At 35.7% G+C, this 16,689-nt stretch overlaps 1 protein-coding gene across 5 annotated transcripts in view; it reads right to left on the bottom strand.

The window, feature by feature from the left end:
* Nucleotides 1–16,689, bottom strand: part of SNAP91 (synaptosome associated protein 91) — a 159,081-nt gene that overhangs the window by 80,667 nt on the left and 61,725 nt on the right. For all 5 annotated transcript variants that reach the window (XM_060030276.1, XM_060030274.1, XM_060030278.1 and 2 more), the window contains exons 8-10: nt 11,499–11,605; nt 7,455–7,496; nt 1,802–1,872 (exon numbers count right to left, since the gene is read on the bottom strand). In XM_060030276.1, the coding sequence (XP_059886259.1) occupies nt 1,802–1,872; nt 7,455–7,496; nt 11,499–11,605 (220 nt within the window). The remainder of the gene's footprint in view (nt 1–1,801; nt 1,873–7,454; nt 7,497–11,498; nt 11,606–16,689) is intronic.

Genomic DNA, 16,689 nt, shown 5'->3' with positions numbered 1-16,689 from the left:
AAGGGGGCGGCTTTAGAGCTGAAGTTAGGGCTGATGAGATCCACTCTAGAAGGCGGCTTCTCACAGGACTGCAGCCCTGGCAGATTTCAGGAGGGAAGAGGGTGGACCTGTGGGGGGTGCGGGGACCTGAGGGGAGAAGAGGGCGGAGAAGCTGACTTGCACCCATGCGCATCCTGCACGGCCCAAAGGAGAGGCTCTAACTCTGGCATATGCATATTTCCTCAGCTAAAGGGATCCATCTGCCACAGGAAGAGGGACATTTCTCAGGCTTCCTGCCTCCTTTGGCTTAAATCCTAGGCCACTCATTTGGCTTCCCAGACACCCTAATACGGGAGGGGTGGGAGGAGGCAGCAATTACTGGAAGTGGGCACCCTCTTTTGTGACTTAATATACTCGCACGTCTTTTCAGTTGACGTCAATCTACACACACAAGTCTGATCGTCCATGGCCACACTGAAGTGGGGACAGACCTTGGACAATGGTACAACCTTGACAGAGCCCCTGAGAGGTCCTGTCATCCATCATTCCAAATAGCTCTGCCATCACAGCCTGAGAGAGCCCTACTCCGTTGTTTACCATCGAAAACTTAAGACATGCAATAATTTTTATACTAACTTGGAAAAGATGACAGAAATCACCCTTAGCTAAACAACAGGCAAAAGAGTGACTCAAGACACGAGTCTAGATTCTGGGAGAATACCCAGAGAGAAGCAAGCAGAAAGGAGGTGCATTTTGGTAGCTGTATCACAGGTAAAATCCACGATCGGCCTATAGCCCTGCAATGAGCAGTTCACGGGTTGTCTCTACCAATTTCTGCTGTCGATCTAAACAGAATCAACATAAAGCTGGGATCACCAACAAAAACAGATTTCAAGCTGACTCTGTAGAGAGAGCTACATTATGTTTTTAGGTGGAGATAATGAAGTATAAAATAGTCCCTGACCTTAAGAATCAGAAAATCCATTTAAACCACATATCGGGGCAGGGGAGGTGGGGAGGAGAGTCATAAAACAGTGTGGTGCATGATTAAGGAAGCCCTCATGAGATGGCCCTCCCCAGGATGTGTAAAATGCACGCACGCAGAGACAAGGAGGGGAGGCACCCAAGATTAGCAGAATTACACTCTGAGCGAGGTACAAAGACGGGAAAGTACCAGGTCTTGTGAACCGACAACTATGATCCCGGCTGGAGAGAAGACAAAAATGGAACCTGGACATTTTTGGCATGTAGTCAGGAAAAATGGTCAAAAATCTAAGTGTCCAAACAGAAAGGTTGAAAGTCTACTAAAACTACACTTATCGCTGCTCAACTGCTACTCTGTCTAGAAAAATAACTGTCAAGTGTCAGCAGCATGCCATGCCGAAGGGTCCACCTGGGGAGAGTCTGAAGTCCAGAAAGCCATTCCTGAAGGCTCTACTTTTTCACAGTAGGCTCGGAAACATAACAGAGTGTTCAAGGCTGCTTGGGAAACTGGGTTCCCAATGATGACAGTCTCAAGTTTTAGCATGAGCAATTCTTTTTCTGAGGATTGTGAGTCCCTTCTGAGGGCAAAATAATAAATAAATCAGCAAGTCCAGCCAACACAGGTACAACCTACTAGTTTGCTGAATTAGCCTGCAGACAGATTACCTATAATGGGGTCATGATGTCGTAAGTTAATGGGAAGGGTAGGGGTTTTGAGGGAACTCAGGATAATTACAATAAAGCATACTCTAAAACGGTAGTACCGTGATAAATCTCACTGTATAAAGAATGAGTCTAGTATTTTTCATCTTATTTAGAATATACAACTAATGCGTACTTGTTTCCAGGTTTCTTTCCTTCTAATGTATTTAGATGCTGTTCAAGGGTCTCCATAAGACTGCTGGGAGCCTACAATAAGAAAGTAAAAAATAAATGTCTGCATCGCTTTCTTTCAAAATAAATACACTGGAACATCACTGTAACTTTGTATAGTGCAGGTCTGGGCACCCTAATACATATGGGAGATAATTTCATTCCAGGGTCTTTTGGTAATTAGATATTTAAATTCCACATAATCTCAAACAGGCCCATCATATATATACTTAACTTCACTGCATAACAAACAGTGTTACAGTGTGGTTTCGGTGTAGAAATGACATTGGATAGACTTTTACTAAGATATTACTTAAATGTAGTAAACTCAATTAAATCAAGTTCACCATGTGTTTCCATAAGACCACAGTGGAAAAATTAAAGGTATTTGTATCCAAGTCAAAAATATAAGTGCCCAAATACAAACTTACAGAAATATGAAAATACAGTAAAATCTCACTTATCCATATTTGACTGAAATATTAGGGAAAATTACTACTTTATTAAAAAAGAAAGGGTAAGTGAGAGTTGTGGGGAAAAAATACAACTTTAATAGTCAACCACAATTAAGATTTTCTTATTATTGAGCTATGTAATTTATATACATAATAAAGTAACTTTAGCAAATATTAATGTTATAACAGACTACTGTGTTTTGGCAAATTTAATATATTTCACCTCTTTTATTAAGAAGTACCTGAATGTTTTTATCATATTTTAGGCAATATAAAGTGATGGCATTTTGCTGTATACTAGGAGAAGAAATAATAGGTTCATATAAAATTCCACCCCATCTATTCCTCAAGCATTAGAAATTTACCTTCACCTTTCTCGAATAATCTTAACCCAAGTTAGACTTTAACAGCAGCATAGGCATTCAAAGACTGGCATAACATTTATAGATACATTTAATTTTGACAATTATTCTTAAAATTAATATAAAATTAATTTTGAGGGATTTTAAAGTAACTATGCTAACTGCTAAAATAGTATAACTCTACATTTTACATTGCACCTATAATGACAAATGAAAATAAAATTCTTATTAAAATTGTTTAGTACATTTAATATTCATTTTCATTTCACTAATAGACTCATATACTGCCTTAACAATAATATTATTACATATATAATTATGTGAGATTGTACATGTAAATTACAAAGTGAGCCACACATAAATTTATAAATATAAATTAGTAAGTGAACAAAAATATTAACTTGATCAAAGTGACGAAGGTAGGGCAGAAAGGGACAGCCCTGTGAACGTTATATAAAAAGTTAATTACTGTAGAGTAGAAAAAATGACTTTCAGGAGATATAATAAATTTTGAAAGTTATAAAAATTAGAATTCTTAATATAGCTCAGGTAAAAGGTGACTTAGCAAAGTCTAGTAAACTACAACTAGGGGTATACGTCTAAGTTTTAAAGAATGAATTTTTAAGAGATAAAGGAAATTTTGCTCTATAGAAAAATTGTAAACTACTAAGATGCACTTGCTTAATAAACAGAATGTGTATTGTAACTTTAAAAGGAAGAAGACAGAAATGGCTTAATTTTTAGATGAATTCACACCTGAGAACTTCCATTGTAATTGTCATAATAGTAATGATTATAATTGTCATAATAATGGAACCTAGGAGGCCCGGGCACATAACTTTAACCTTTTCGGTTTCCATTCTTTTCATTGGGATCACAGTAAGGAAAAATATATCAAGCCATAGAACCTCTCTCCAGTTGGAAGACTTAAGTCCTCTGAGTATTAAATGCAATGTAAAAGAAATGTGATTCTGTGCGAAACCTGTTTAAGAAATGCTATTTATAGTTATAAAATAGAGAACAGTATGGGATAACAAAAGAAGTAGTATTTTTTCCTATATGGTTTCTTAATTATGTAAAACAAAAAAACCAAAAACTAGGATGATAGTTTGCAATTTCATTCTTTTTGTAAAGTTTCTTAGTAATTTAAGAAAAAAATAAAGTAGGAGTCACTAAAATCACAATAGTTGAGAGAAATGTGACCAAGAACACAGACTACAAAACTGACTTTAAGAGGTGTTATTTTGCAATGCATTGCACATAAAATTAAGTTTGGAGCATTTTAGCTTAGAAGTTTAAAAATGCTTCATCATTTATATCTCTTATTAGGACATGTGAAATCTAATAAAATAAACTCTTCAAACATTTTTGGAGGGAAAAAAACTACTTTGATAGTAAAGTTCACTGAGTGTAGGAATATTGGCCTTCTGAGCTCTATGGCACTGAGCACATCCTGGCATGCAGCAGACAAAAATGAAAACTGTCTCAAATTTCCAAGGGGCAAAACTTTGAGAATGCCTCTGCTGTTGTAAAAGGAACTTTAGTATAATTAGCAGTATCTTTAGTTGCTTATTTTAAATACTGCTGAAGTCAACAGACCAATCAGGTGAAAATACCAACCCAAAGAACAAGGGGCAGCTTGTGACTAATAAATAACAGTGATATATCACGGTTACCGATTCATCAGTGGTACAGTCTTTAAAAGGAGACTTTTCTTTACCAGTAGTTTTCAGATCAACCAGAATTCCTGACATCAAAACCTAAGATGTTTTTCATAAATGGAGATATATTAAATTTGGAACACATGCACACACACCAAACAGGAAATAATATTTTGAAAATCCTTTTCTTGAAACAAATTCATAGCTGATTGTGAGTACAGGATCAAAAAGGAAGCATCCATCTACAATTCAGATGCTTTAGATCCTAAAGCATCATTAAAAACAAATGGAAATAAAAAGCAACCAAAAGCTCATTCAAATTTTTTGCTTATTAGATCTAAGAAACCATTGGAAAGTGCTGAGGAGGAATATTTCAGTTCTGATATCATATTCACTTCTTATTCGATACAGTACTTCTGAGTGTTTAACAAGGTTTTTCATTGGTATTTATAAATCATTTAAAATGCTGTTATGATGATATTATATGCACAATTTAAAAAGGGCTACAGATGACCACACTGGTATTTACTGTACATTTTCTAACCAGAAAGACATCCATTCACTCCCTCTGTTTCATCTTGCTGCAAGAGGAATTCTAATCCTTTCTCGGTTAGGAGCAGCCTTTCCCTACTCCCAGTCAATAGGTAGCCCTTCTGGTCCCCATAATCTCTTTAATCCTCTTCCTTGCTGGCTATTTTTGTCCATCACCACGGCTAGATTCAGTGGCCATGGCGGCCACAGAGAAGCCTGGCAGAGAGTAGAACCCAATCTCACAGGTCTCAAACAGAGTCCACACTACCTGGCATTTCTGACCCATCTCCAGATTAGTTCTTGTCTAACACTATCTGAAGGACTAACCCTAGAACAGCTCACATTCCAGTTTCTGTCTGACCAGACTGTCACAGTGGGTCTAAAACCCCAGCTCAAAGACAAGCCTCCAATGAGACCTGTGGAAGGGTTCTAAATAAAAATTAGGGAGTGTGTTTAGCTCTGCTGCTCATGGACCCAACAGAAATCACAATTAAGTAACTTACTAAGAAATTTCAGAAGCACACAGAACTTTTGAATTGAGATTTAAATATACACTGGAGAAATGAACTAGAGGATTTTTTTTATAAGGAGATAATTTCAAAATAAATGTTAATACTGAAGTCTATGTGGCTCTTCAAGTCATAACAGAAGCAGAGGATAGAATGTTACCAGTGTCTAATGAATCTCTACCACAGAATCGCTTTCTACTAGACCCAGAGTAAGATTTTATCTTCTTTAGGGATGGGTCTCTGTTCCCCAAATTATAACAACACAGAACATACATCATTACATAAAATATTATGCCTCTGGACTTCTTAAGAGTATATAAACTGTAATGAATATAACAGTATCATTAAAAATTAAAGCCAAGTATGTAAATCTGTCAATGATATGCTATAATTTTCTAATTTTAAAAACAGAAAGGTATTTAAGTATCCTTTTAAACCTTTCTTTATCTCCCTTCAGACTCTGCCCAAACTGAGATAAATGAGGACCTATTTTCTTCTTAACCTGCCAGCCTCTCTAACAACATGACTAGTTTTACTTCTGTTCCATGGTGAGAGCAGTCTATACAGTTGAAATAAAGATGATTTACCATTTCTAAAAGCTATTCATTGAGTTAAATATTTAAATATCTACATTTTTTAGGTTAACATGTAGTTGGGTTATTTTTTAAAACTGCAATGTAAATGTTAATGTTAATAATGTAAATAATTAAATAATTTAAAATGAAAGCACAGTGATTTTCTTTGCTTTTTATTACTGTGGTACAAAATTAATAAATTTTTATTAGATTATAATCTAATAAAGAAATTTTAATAGTATTTTATGCACACAAGTTTTAGCCATATCCAAGATGATACCAATATCTTATTTAGGTATGCACCTAATCAAAGAACACTATTTTCTCATAGTAGCAAAAATATTTTATACTAATATTCTGTCTATTAGAAGGCACTTTCCACCAACTTTTAAATAAAAAAATACAATGCCATCATTTTCTGAATTGTTCTGTGAATTTTATTTATGAAGAATTCTTGGTATTTAATTGGTATTTTAATAATAATAATGGTCTCAATACAGAGACCATTACTTTGGGTTTCCCTAATTTTTAATAAAAATTTAAGGTTAACATTTAAATATAGAAACATTTTAAGGGATAATAAAGATAATAAATTATTAAACACATTTTGATACTATTAAAAATGGGTAACCTTTCATTATGACAATTTTCTTCAATTACAATAACTTTTTTTTATTTGCAAAGACAGAAAACTCATATATTCATTACTGGTATATATGGTAGCAGTTCTTAACTCTCTCCTATCATCTATTTCTAGTTAAAGAACATGTTTGGAACAGAAATTTACCGTAGCAGAATGACAAGTTGATTAAACAAAAATAGTTCCTGCCAATTATTAGAAAGGTCCTACAGTAATTCTGCACATGTGAATCATCTTGATTCTAAATCCAAGGAGCCGTACAATATACCCTCTTAACAGATAAAAGGATTGATAAGGAAGCTCTACTATTGTTTTTGCTTCCTAGATAGTCCCCAGAAAATCACTCATCTACCACTACTATTTTTTTAAAAAAGGTTTTTTTGTATATAGAAATTCCTCCCCTTCACAGGGGAGACAAAAATCAGTGTATTGAACAGTACAACTAAAACATCAGTGTTCTCGCTATTCGTGCCCCTCCTCCATCCCTGGGACATGTTGAAAACTAGGAGAAGAAGCAGGAAGAACAGTTCAAATGTTCTGATTACATGCCTATGAATAGTCACATTTCATGGATGAAACACTTTTTAAACATTTTTCAAGGCTTCCGTTTGATTCAAGTTTAAGAATGAAAAAACGAGCTCAATAATTAAATACCGTTGCCTTTAAAGAGGAAACGATTTTATAAGATTAGGAAAATATTCATATTATCTCCAGAAATATATTTAATAGCTAAAAAAGAAATAGTAAGTTAGAATGATTTCCAAGAAAGGTGGTTGGCCTACATTCAAAAATGCATTAAATGCTTATAAGCCTCTGCCCATTTATGGTAAACTATGGATTAATAATTTCATGCATACTGAATTTTTCACTCAGAGAATCACTTACCTGTGTGAGGTCAGGAATGTCACCTTTATCAATGCCAACTTGCTGCGGATTAAAAAAAAGTTACTTAATAGGTTTTTAAAAATTAATTTCTCAGATCACCTATAGAATTAGTTAAAACCACAGCTCAATCTTGGTATAAAATAATAATTATTATATATATCAATCTCACTTTGAATATGTGCTTTTTGTGGAGTTTTCCACTCAATATAAGAGCAATGATTTTGGCAATAGAGACATAACAAATGTACAGAATTTTGCTAGAACCTGAAAAAAAGAACTTAGGAAACTGAAGTGTAAAAGGTTTCCTCCATGGTTAATGGCAACTAAAATTTTTTTAAAATGCTTCGACTAAATTTAAATTGTTAATTATGCCCAGTCAGCCCTCTGGACAGGGAATGTTCACTGAATTTTAATAACTTGTTCAGGGTGTAGTTTCCACCCTTCCTCACACAGAGAGAACCACTGTGACATCCAAGATGTATCCTTCCAGAGTTTCTTTATGCATATCCAAGGAAACAGTAAATCCATAAATACATAGTTATTTCCCACATTATTATAAAATAATAGTGTATTATATACACTGGGATTATACTTTTCATTTAACAATACATCTTGGAACTATATCCATATTAATATACAGAATTTCCTCATTTTTAAACAGCTTCCTTGTCTTACAATTTATTTAACAAGTCACCTATTAATGAACATCTAAGTTGCTTGCAATCCCTTGCCATTGCAAGCAATGCTGCACACATCACTTTGCACCTGTGTGGACACATCTGTAGGACACATTTGTAGAAGTGGAATTACTAGATAAAAGCAAATGTGAATTTTAAATTTTGGTAGCTTGGGGAAGGAAAAGAAGGGAGGGAGGGAGGGGCAGAAAAAGAAAGTGCTATCAAGACTGCAAATACGGGAATATATTAATAAAGGTGAATCAATGAAGAGAGTACACAGGTGTTCACTATACAAGCTTATCAACTCTTTTGTAGGTTTGACAATTATTCAAAATAAAAAGCTGGGGAAAATACAAATCATAACTTCATTCTCTCATTCTATATAAATGATGAAATTGAGGCTTAAGGAAACAAAGCGGGTTAACCCAAGTCTCTCTGTGAGAAATGAAGTGCTTCATTATGCTGATGGAAATGTGGAAGCAAATACAGGAAGCCTAAGTGTCGGCTCCTGAAAGACAATAAGGCAAACTGGAGAGGGGCAAGTCCACTTGTGTGTCAAATGCTGAGCTAACTTCTTTCCTTTGCCTTTTCTATATCTAAAGCAGCATAGGGAGACGCAACAGGGAAGAGATATGGGGATATATGTATATGTATAGCTGATTTACTTTGTTATAAAGCAGAAACTAACACACCATTGTAAAGCAATTATACTCCAATAAAGATGTTACAAAAAATACAAAATAAAGCAGCGTTTCTCAGCCTTGGCCCTATTGACATTTTGGGATGATAATTCTTTGCTGGGGGCTGTCTTATGTCTGCCCTAAACTCACATTCTTTCCAAGTATGGAAATTATAAATTAAGGCAACTTCATTCTATTTATTTCCATATTTCAATACCTCTTGAGATGATCCATTAAAATAAATATGAATATGAATGAAGTCAGTGTTTTTTAAATTAAAGCATTATGGGTCCCTAATATTGGAATCACCTCCTTAAAAGGTGATTCGATTCTATTAAGTGCGTAACTCTGTTAAAGGAATTCTTCCTTTACATTGCTATTCTTACTGTCCTGAACTTCTGAACCACAATGAAGTTGGAGGATGAAGTGCGACTGTATTACAGAAATCTCATCACTTTCTGTCTGCAAGTATTCTGGGAGACGTAACTCCAATGAGTTGGTATTTACCTTGGAATAGCAAACTAAGAATAATTTAGTTCTATAAAAGGTAAGTGTGTTTAGCAGACATGCCTATTACTTGTAAAATAACCATTTTACAAAGTTTCAGTTGTCTGCTTTAGGAGACTTCAGTATAAGAATTCAAAGCACAGGAAGTTTTCTGTACTTTAAGTAATTCCTCTGCAAAATTTGAATATATCCATAGGAATTATTCAATTACTCCACATTTCTTTTAATACGATGGGAAATTTAATGTTAATATTTGCCATATAGCCTATATATAGAGTTGTATTTTAGAAACAACATTCTTGCAAGTCATCTACACATTCTTCAGGCAAATGGTATTAACAACAGGGTAGCTTATTGGGTAGGAGTCCATACATATGTACACCACACAAGCACTGCTTGGTAGAAAAGAGAAGCTTCGTATATTTGTTGAAAATTTTCTGTATTTACCAATCATAACCAAACCATTCGACACTGGTATCCAAATAGTTAATGTTTAAATTATGAACGATACGATTTAAATGTGAAAGAAAACACTAATGGTTAACCCATTGTGATTAATGTTTATTCTATTAAAAATAATTTTGTAAATTAGTATCCATTCTATAAAAAGTTTTAGTCATAATGTTTGAATAAAATTAAAATATTTATTATTATGTTGTTTAAAGACAAACTCTCAAAATGACATCTAATTTCTGTATATCTCCTTCTCAGCAGCCTGAAATGGGCCTGTGATAACACGAGGTTATCAAGAGACACAAAGTAAAATTTTACATGTAAGAATAGAAGGAACTGATATATAAGCACCCTTTTTCTCAAGGAGACCTTGAGCCCAGCCTTATTATGTTGATTAGAGAAATATTTACCCCCAAATTGTAACACGTCCAGCTCTTTACTTTTTTGATATACACAACATCAGATGGGAACACTGGGAAGAGTGTGCATCAGGAATTAATCGAACAGTGAAATAATCTTCTGCCCTGAGTGTTTAGGTATAATTGATCTTCTCACAGAAAGAAATTAGGCAAATTTTGCTAGATTACATTGATAATTACAGTTGAACCATGGGAAAATCATATCAAATACAAAAAATAAAACTTGTGTAGCAGCAAAAGTTTCAAGCAATTCTATCCTTCCTTAAAGGCCACCAACATCAATAAACCCATGGAAATATACATGAACATGCTTTAATGTATATGTAGTTTATTAAGCTAATCTTTACCTTTTGTTTCCCATATTGATTTTTTTAACAAATTCTGATTATAAACTGTATGGATCTAAGCTCGAGAGACAGTATTTTGCAAGATTATTTTGGTCTTGGAATTTAAATATGACAATTATCACTCCTGTGAATAAATGAAATTTGAAGAATAATGCTTGGACTAGAGTGCTTTTGAAACTATGTGTATAAAATGTCTGTTCTTGTGCTATATTCTGAAAATGGCAAAAACAGCAAAAACATGGCATGAATGTCCCACGTCCACAGCATTTTATGCTTTGCTGGTGAGCTTCAGAACCCTTCCCACAAAACACTTCAGTCAGCCCTAGCAATCAGTTAGTTGACAAGCAAGATAAGAACCCATTTGTCACCCTGACAAAGGAATGTAATAAAATGTCATAATTTCCACTATGAGTCAATCATTGGATTTCATAAGAGAAGACACCAATTTACAGATAACCTCAGGAACAACAACTGTATGGTTACACAGTTATTGTGATTACGTATAAAGAGACATCCTTAAGACACAATTTATAAACTTTATAAAATTAATTATACTTTGTTTTCTTTTTTCCTTGTATTGAAATCATTTTGACACAGTAAGAAAAGTCAGGGTTTATCGTTTACACACTAAGAACAATGGACAGACTTTTCTAAGGGCTTTTTTCTACAGTTCAATACAAAGGAAGCACTTTCTCACAATCAAGGACAGCCATGAGGTGAGATGGAGGGACAGACCACCTTGCAAAGCTGTGAGCTCATTATCCATGAAACTTTTATTTGGACACAGGATGATCTTCTGATTGAAAAGCAAGAGTGCAGAGCACAGCTCTGGGTGAGAAGCAGGATGAAATGTCTTCCAAGGCCACTTCCAACCCTAATAACCTGTGACTCTGTGGCAGAATGTCTTACCAGATTATGAACTCTACTGTTTACTCCAGATACATGTGTTAATATTACTTACCTCTGCAACTTTGAGAAATTCAGACACTCGTGTCATCCTAGTTAGAAATCGTTTGTAAATTTCTAGAGCATCTTTACATTGTCCTTTCTTCATTTCAAAAAACTTTTCTAGAAGAGATAGATAAGCATTTCGGAAAGTGTATTATATTCAATCTTCTTCTAAGCTTACATTGATACTATTACTTAACAACTTTAATGTCTGAATCAAAACACTTGGCACTAAAACTTATGGGAAATATTAAAAACACCTAAACAAGTGAGGTATGAGTAGTTTAGGAAAGGTGTTATGTTCTAAGGTGTCTCACATGAAACAATTTAAATAATGAAAATACAGTTAAAGTAGAAGAATATATTAATTGTCATAACAGGTATACTTCATGATACATATAGCGTAATATTCTGTTTCATAAAATAGTATCAAATTCTTGCTGATAACAATCTCAAAAGTTAAAACTGCACCCTACATCATCCTTATTTTCTTAATAGTTCACTATAAAGCAATAATCTATATATTATAAAGCAATAATCTATAAACTTCTCTGAATTAAAGAATTCTTTAAATTGTCTACACTCCATATAAGTGATACTTGCTTTTACTGGTCATCAACTATTTCTTTCAAACATTATGCCTTTTTGTTATAAAATAGTGGAGTTTCGTCCCTTCTAGTCTATAATCGTATCGTCTTTCTCAACTTTTAGCTTTCTAGACAGAAAAACAAAGGGTCCTTTTGCTGCTCTCTTCTGCTTCCCAAGACTAGAATTATGAATTATAATTGTAGTATGAGAGTGTATTTTCTCCATACATGTTTTGAAGAAAACTAGCATTTTAACAGTGCTTTCCCCAGCCAGTCATTCATCCATTCATTCAGTCAAAAATTACTAACATTGCGGATGGAGACACAGTCGGCCAGTGTCTACAATAGCTCCCTGGCAACCCTGGATCATAACTGATGGCTCAGTATCTTCATTATTTCATATTTGCACATGCTTAAACATATGCTATTTTTATGCTCTCTCACATTTGAAAGTTCTGGATTTCATTCGGCATGTAATTTTACTACCTCAAAAGTATTTTTAATTTTCTCATGAAAGGTTTAATAATATATAATTACACAAAGAACTAATTATTGAGGGTAGCTACTCATTACCTTCTGTTGACAGTTTTTTGGTAATTTTACTTTTAACATGGACCTCCCCTGTAGGGTATTCGAGGGAAGCAAAAAGATCAAGAAAACAAACACATAATGTATTCTAGTTGTTAGGATTTGAGAGGAAAGTGGGTCTTTTAAAAAATGGCCAAATTTAAGTATACTTTCTTTGTCCACCCACCCTGTCTTCTAAGCTAGAGACAGAAATATGGTGTTATAGGGGAACAGATCTTTTCAGTTTAAACCTTTGAAAATTAGGACTTATTCTGGTAAAACACACCTTTCTTGCTTTTTAAACAATCTTCACATAAACAATTTCTTCCAAGTGTCTAAATTACTTTTCTTTACTATAAGTTTATTTCTTTGAATCAGATCTTCAGTGATAACACAAAAAGAGAAATCAAACTGAATAATCTCAATCTCCTCTTAGAACCAATGCATCAAAATCTTAAGCAGTGTTTTTTTGTCTCCTCTGGATGCTTTTTAAGTTGTTTGTATCTTCTGTGGTAATTTAGGATTCAGCAACAAAAGAGTTTTCAATAATGATGGTTTTAGGTTATAATCTCGTAAGTGTTTCTGTAACAGTGGTAATGACACAGAAAAGGAACATGTACTGATCAGTGCAAAGCTGTAAAGTTCCCTCACCCGCTTAAGAGACCAGAGAAATTAACACTTTTAACAGAGGGGATGGGTCACCCAGAAATGAGTCTCTTTCTTTCATAATAAAGATAACATGTTGATTTTCAGTATCTGAAATGATCAAATATTGACATTTGTAACGTGAATCTTTATAAAGTGTTGATAAATTCCCTTGTCATATTAGTACTGGCTTTTGCAGAGTAACTGTCCAAGGAAAAGAACCAGATGAAAAGGTATCTGATCCCTGTGAAACAAATTGAGACCCTGCATGTAAGCTATTACTAACGACCACTAGTCAGTAAGGGAAGCATCTTCTTATTCATGCGTCAGAGTTTCATTACAGTGATAAAATGTTTGCTAAGATTTGCACCACTGCTGATTCCAACATTAGATGCAGAGAACTGGTCATGAAGTCCTTGACTAAGACTCACCCATGATATATTTATAAAGTTAATTCCTAGGGCTTAGTTAGTAAACAAACAAAAAACAGACCCGTCTCAAAACACTTGGGATACTGCGTATACTTCTCTTCTAGAGTGCTACTTTTACAAGAGCAATTTGACAATGCTGAATGAAGGCCACTCAACACCACAGTGTCGTGAGGCCAGAATGTACAACTACCACTTTTGAAAGGTTAGGTCACTAATATGAAAAGGTACAACTCTTCTCCTTTTCTGCTCCTAATCTTAGGCAAGAGACTCTCTTTTTCAAATTAAATGAAATAAAAAAATACATGGAATGTTTATTATTTTAATATAAGGAGAAAATGCATGCTTAATACACTCCATCTGTAAAGTCAACATAAAGTAAAGCAGAGCAGCATTTAAGGAGTGTTCAAGACAATAACAGAGGAGAGTCACATGACTTAACATCTTTAATTGCTAAATCAATGGTAAAGGCATTAAGTCCAGTGTTCATGAAGCAGAAGTGGGGATGAAGTGGGGGTACACTGGGGAGAGAGGATGAGAATGAATCCACAGAACTTCATTTCTGACTGGCACAGATTTTAGTCAGTGGGAAACTCAAAGCTTGAGGTAAGAACACAATATTTAAATTTAAGTGTCGACAAATAAGCAGACGTGCAAAACTGAAGCTCAGGAGGAAGGGAAGGACTGAAAGCGTAGATGTGAGACTCCTCATAATGGAAACGATAAGTTTCCCAGTGAAGAATACACAGAGAAAGCAAAACAGCAGATGGCTGGACATGAACTTTAGCAAAAGCTCACATTTATGAGTTGTAAAGAAGATTAAGGTCAGCCAGCAAAAGCGAATGGAAAAGTCTACCTTCCTTGGCTTGCCACCAAACGCCCTCACCTGAAATAAAGGTGATGTGGTTTTGAACTGCACACCACGGGCAGGAATCTCTCCCCAGGAAAGGCAAAACCTCCCAGGGCACTGTATTCGACGTTGGTGACTGGCTCACCCAATTCTATTCTATCTTTTTCTAGACTCGTGAGAAGCCAGGGATCTGGATGCGGATTTAGTTCCGCACATTAGACAGACCTGTGGGCGATCTGGAAGGTGAAACTGAGGCCGATGCAGCAGGCTTCCTGTACCTGAACAGCTGTTTCCTATGGCAAGTGATAAGATCCTTGGAGGGTGAGCTACCTTTCACAGCATTTCACTGTCACCCTCCAGCTTTCCTGGGCTTTAGGGAATAACTGTCACAGTCACAGCCACTTGATCTGACTCCCTGGGTTATAGCTTCAAGTGTCCGTTCTCCAGCTCCCTAGTGCTGTAAGGCAGCCGAGATTGTTTCAGCATACTTTCAAGTAGTGGCCTCACAAGCAGTCGCTTCCCTAGAGCACAAGAACTGGTTACTTCAGGAGCATCTCAGGAGGCCGAGACCAGCACCAGTTCCTGTAGGCTTCCCATAATTAAATGAAGACCTAACCCCTCGTTTTGAATCCCTTTCTACTTAGAATACGTGGAGTGGCTTCTGTTTCTTGCATAGACGTAGTATTTGGTGGCTGAAGAGGCTGTAGAAATCAGACCCTCGAAAACGTCAAAGGGAGGAATCTGGGATTAGATAGATAACCTGAATGAATGTGAAGGCAGTGATGACCACCTGCAACTAGTGGAGAATGGGATTCTCGGAATCTGTGCGGCACAGGAGCAAAATAATGACTTAAATTATGACCTATGGTTTTCTGAAATAAGCACCCAGAATGGAGCTTATCAGAATAAGCAGCTGCTGGGATAGACCATGACGAGAACAAGGCAGATGGAACTGTGGGGTGGATGGCTGCTCCCGACTCCACTGGAGAGCTTAAAAAGGAAAATGACAACACAGGATTTAAAATGACTGGCTCAAGGCTCCAGTCAGACTGTGGTACTCCAAGCTGCCCTAAAATAATCTTATCCTTACAGACACAGGGCTGTCATCGCCAAAGTCAGAGAGTCCAATCTTGTGAGTTGCTGAATTATAATGTATGTGGGCAAGTTAAATTTCCAGCTTCAACAGGGTCTCCTTTGTGAAAGTTAGGACTCTTTATTGAAAGAGAAAACTGGAAAGGAAAGTACTTGGGTAGATTCAAACCAAAATGAGCTACCCTTGTTGGAAAAGGCTTTTCTTTCTCAGTCTGAAGAGGCTGGTCCTGCGTTGCTTGGAGATCCTGTAATCAACCCACCTTCCGCGAGGGAATAAAAATTCTCCTCGTGCTCTGTCCCTCTACTTCTTACTCCCTTCCCCTTGCCAACTGCTTCAATACCTAGAATGAGATTTAGAACCCAGCAATCCAGCATGTCCTCAGGAGACAGGTACGAAGCCTGACTCAAGAGGAAAAAAACATACATGCTAAAAGAAGTGCAAGACTGTGCAAATTCATGTCGGCAGTCGGGATGCCAGATAAAATACAAGACACTGAGTTAAATTTTAATTGTAAAAAATGATTTTTAGCATAAGTAGGTCCCAGATATTCCATGGGACTTACTAATACTAAAAAAGTTATTCATGTTGATCTGAATACAAATTGAACGAGACGTCCTGTATTTTTTTCCTCCTGAATCGGGCAATCCTAATTGATAAAAATCTAGTTAATTCAAATAAATTCTAAAGGTTCTGAGCAGTAAAGAAGGACCATTACGTTCGTTTTTCTGTTGTCACTGATAATTCATCAGTTTGCATGAACATGCCAAGAAGCACCGATTGAAAATGCTGGCCTGTATAGTCAGGAGGTGGAAGCAACCTAAGCGTCCATCGACCGATGAATAGATCAAGATGTGGCACATATATACGACGGAATATTACTCAGCCATAAAAAGAAACGAAATTGAGTTATTTGTAGTGAGGTGGATGGACCTAGAGTCTGTCATACAGAGTGAAGTAAGTCAGAAAGAGAAAAACAAATACTGTACGCTAACACATACATATGGAATCTAAGAAAAAAAGGTTCTAATGAACCT

Source organism: Delphinus delphis, chromosome 14 (genome assembly GCF_949987515.2).
Source record: "Delphinus delphis chromosome 14, mDelDel1.2, whole genome shotgun sequence".
NCBI lineage: Eukaryota > Metazoa > Chordata > Mammalia > Artiodactyla > Delphinidae > Delphinus > Delphinus delphis.
This window is presented reverse-complemented; position numbering and strand designations above follow the sequence as displayed.